Source organism: Tupaia chinensis, unplaced genomic scaffold (genome assembly GCF_000334495.1).
Source record: "Tupaia chinensis unplaced genomic scaffold, TupChi_1.0 Scaffold149964_2, whole genome shotgun sequence".
NCBI classification, from domain to species: domain Eukaryota; kingdom Metazoa; phylum Chordata; class Mammalia; order Scandentia; family Tupaiidae; genus Tupaia; species Tupaia belangeri.
Window position 1 is genome coordinate 967,555 of NW_006209806.1, and position 1,955 is coordinate 969,509.

Here is a 1,955-nt window from a genome sequence, read left to right on the forward strand (position 1 = left end):
CATGTGCGCGCCGGCCAATTTTTTTTTTTAATTAAAGGACACTTTTTTTTTTAATATTCTTTATAAAAAAAAGAGAGAGAGAGAGAGAAATACTTTTCTAACCTAAGGTCATAATAAAATTCTTTTTTTAAAAAAATTATATATTTGAGGACCAGCAGGTGGTGTAATGGATCCATCACTGGACTCCTACATAGTTGACCACGGTTCAAGTCCCGGACCCGGTGGCTTAAACTCACACCGGGCGCGTGTGCGTGCATGCCCAAGATCCTGAGAGGAGAATGGAGGAGAAGGGATTGCGGCGTGACCATCCCCTCTGGGGGGTGATTTCTCGCTTTCTGTTTCTCTGTCTCTCTGGCAAGTGCATATGCCCTATAGCAAACATCTCTCTCTAAAAAGAAAGAATTATTTATTTAATCTGATTTAATTAATTGATTAGTTAAACTTTAATTTGACCAGAGAGAGAGACAGAGAGAGAGCGAGAGAGGGAAAATGAGAAAGCAAGTCACTGGGTCCGGGACTTGAACCACAGTTGGCCGTGTGGGAGTCCAGTTCCTTAATCACCACACCACCTGCTGGCCCTCATAATGAAATTCTTTATTGCTATCTTTTAGGAGATACATTGTTTCACATTAGATTTACATTTTATGTGAAGTTGCTTTTGTGCATGTGTAGGGCATAAATCCAGTTTCTTTTCTTTTCCTCTTTTCTATGTGGAAAAGACTGGTTTCCCTCACTGTAGTACACGCTCGCTCGCCTTGGTGCTACATCCATGTGTGCCTGGATCTCCTAATGCTTGCTATTCTATCCCGTTGGTCTAGTTACCTATCCTTGAGCCAATACCACGTCATGTAAGTGATTGTAGCTTTCGCATATAGTCTTGAAATCCAGTAATGGAAGTCCTCTCACTTTGTCCCACTTGGTCACTTGGCTATCCTAGGTCCTTTGCTTAGCTACATAAATTTTAGAAATAATATGTCACTTCTCTCTCTTTCTCTCTCCCACACGCACTTATCCTCTGGAATGCTGCTTAAGATTACATTGGCTCCACAATTTAAATTGGGGAGAATTAACAGCCTGAAAATACTGAGTCTTCTAATCCATGAACATGGTATAACCCTCCACTTATTGTGTTTTCAATGTTTCTCTTAGCCATGTTTTGTAGCTTTCAGTGTAGAGGTAGCTCATTGTTAGATTTATTGCTAGATTATTCATGCACACAGCCACACATGCCTGTGCATGCACACGCACACACACACACACACACACAGAGTGTCACAGAGGTCTGAATACATTGGTGCCTAGAAGGGAGCAGAAGTGTTATCAGGCTCTGGTGGGCAGTTCAGTGTGGTCGCCCAGCCCTGGCCACTGAGCCTCCTGCCCCCCTGCTGTCTCTGGAGCTATGGTCTGCTCCCCACCCCCCATGGATCAGGGCAGGAGGACAGAGCATGTGCAGACAGCGTGTGTGAGCAGTCGACAAGCTCTGGGACAAGAAGGAAGGCAGAAAGGAGGATGCTTCAGGCTAGGGCCAGGGAATCGGAGACATGGAGAGGAGGCTGCCTGACCGGCCCTGTTTGCCCCTCTGCAGCACCATGCCAGCCTGGTCATGAGCCAGGACCCCTATAAGGTGACCACGTTTGAGAAGCGCTTCGCTGTGGCCGTGCAGTGGCTCTGGAGGGATGCCGGCATCCGGGCCTGCTATGAGCGCAGGCGGGAGTTCCACCTGCTGGACTCAGCAGTATAGTGAGTCTGGGGTCTGCAGGCTGGCACATGGGGTGGGGTGGGACCAAGAGGGAGGCAAGGCTGTGGGGCGGGGCTAGGCTGCGAGGTGGGGCCTATAGGCGCGGCTAGGCGGTGGGGCTGGTCCGAGAGGCGGGACTAGGCTGTGGGGCGGGGCCAAGAAGAGGGGCTGGGCTGCGCGGTGGCGCCGAGAGGCGGGGCGAGGCTGGGGGGGGGAG

At 49.5% G+C, this 1,955-nt stretch overlaps 1 protein-coding gene across 1 annotated transcript in view; it reads left to right on the top strand.

Annotated features, from left to right (window-relative positions):
• Positions 1 to 1,955, top strand: part of GNA15 (G protein subunit alpha 15) — a 21,965-nt gene that overhangs the window by 11,032 nt on the left and 8,978 nt on the right. Inside the window, exon 4 of the mRNA XM_027769593.1 lies at positions 1,586 to 1,740. Within this exon, the coding sequence (XP_027625394.1) occupies positions 1,586 to 1,740 (155 nt within the window). The remainder of the gene's footprint in view (positions 1 to 1,585; positions 1,741 to 1,955) is intronic.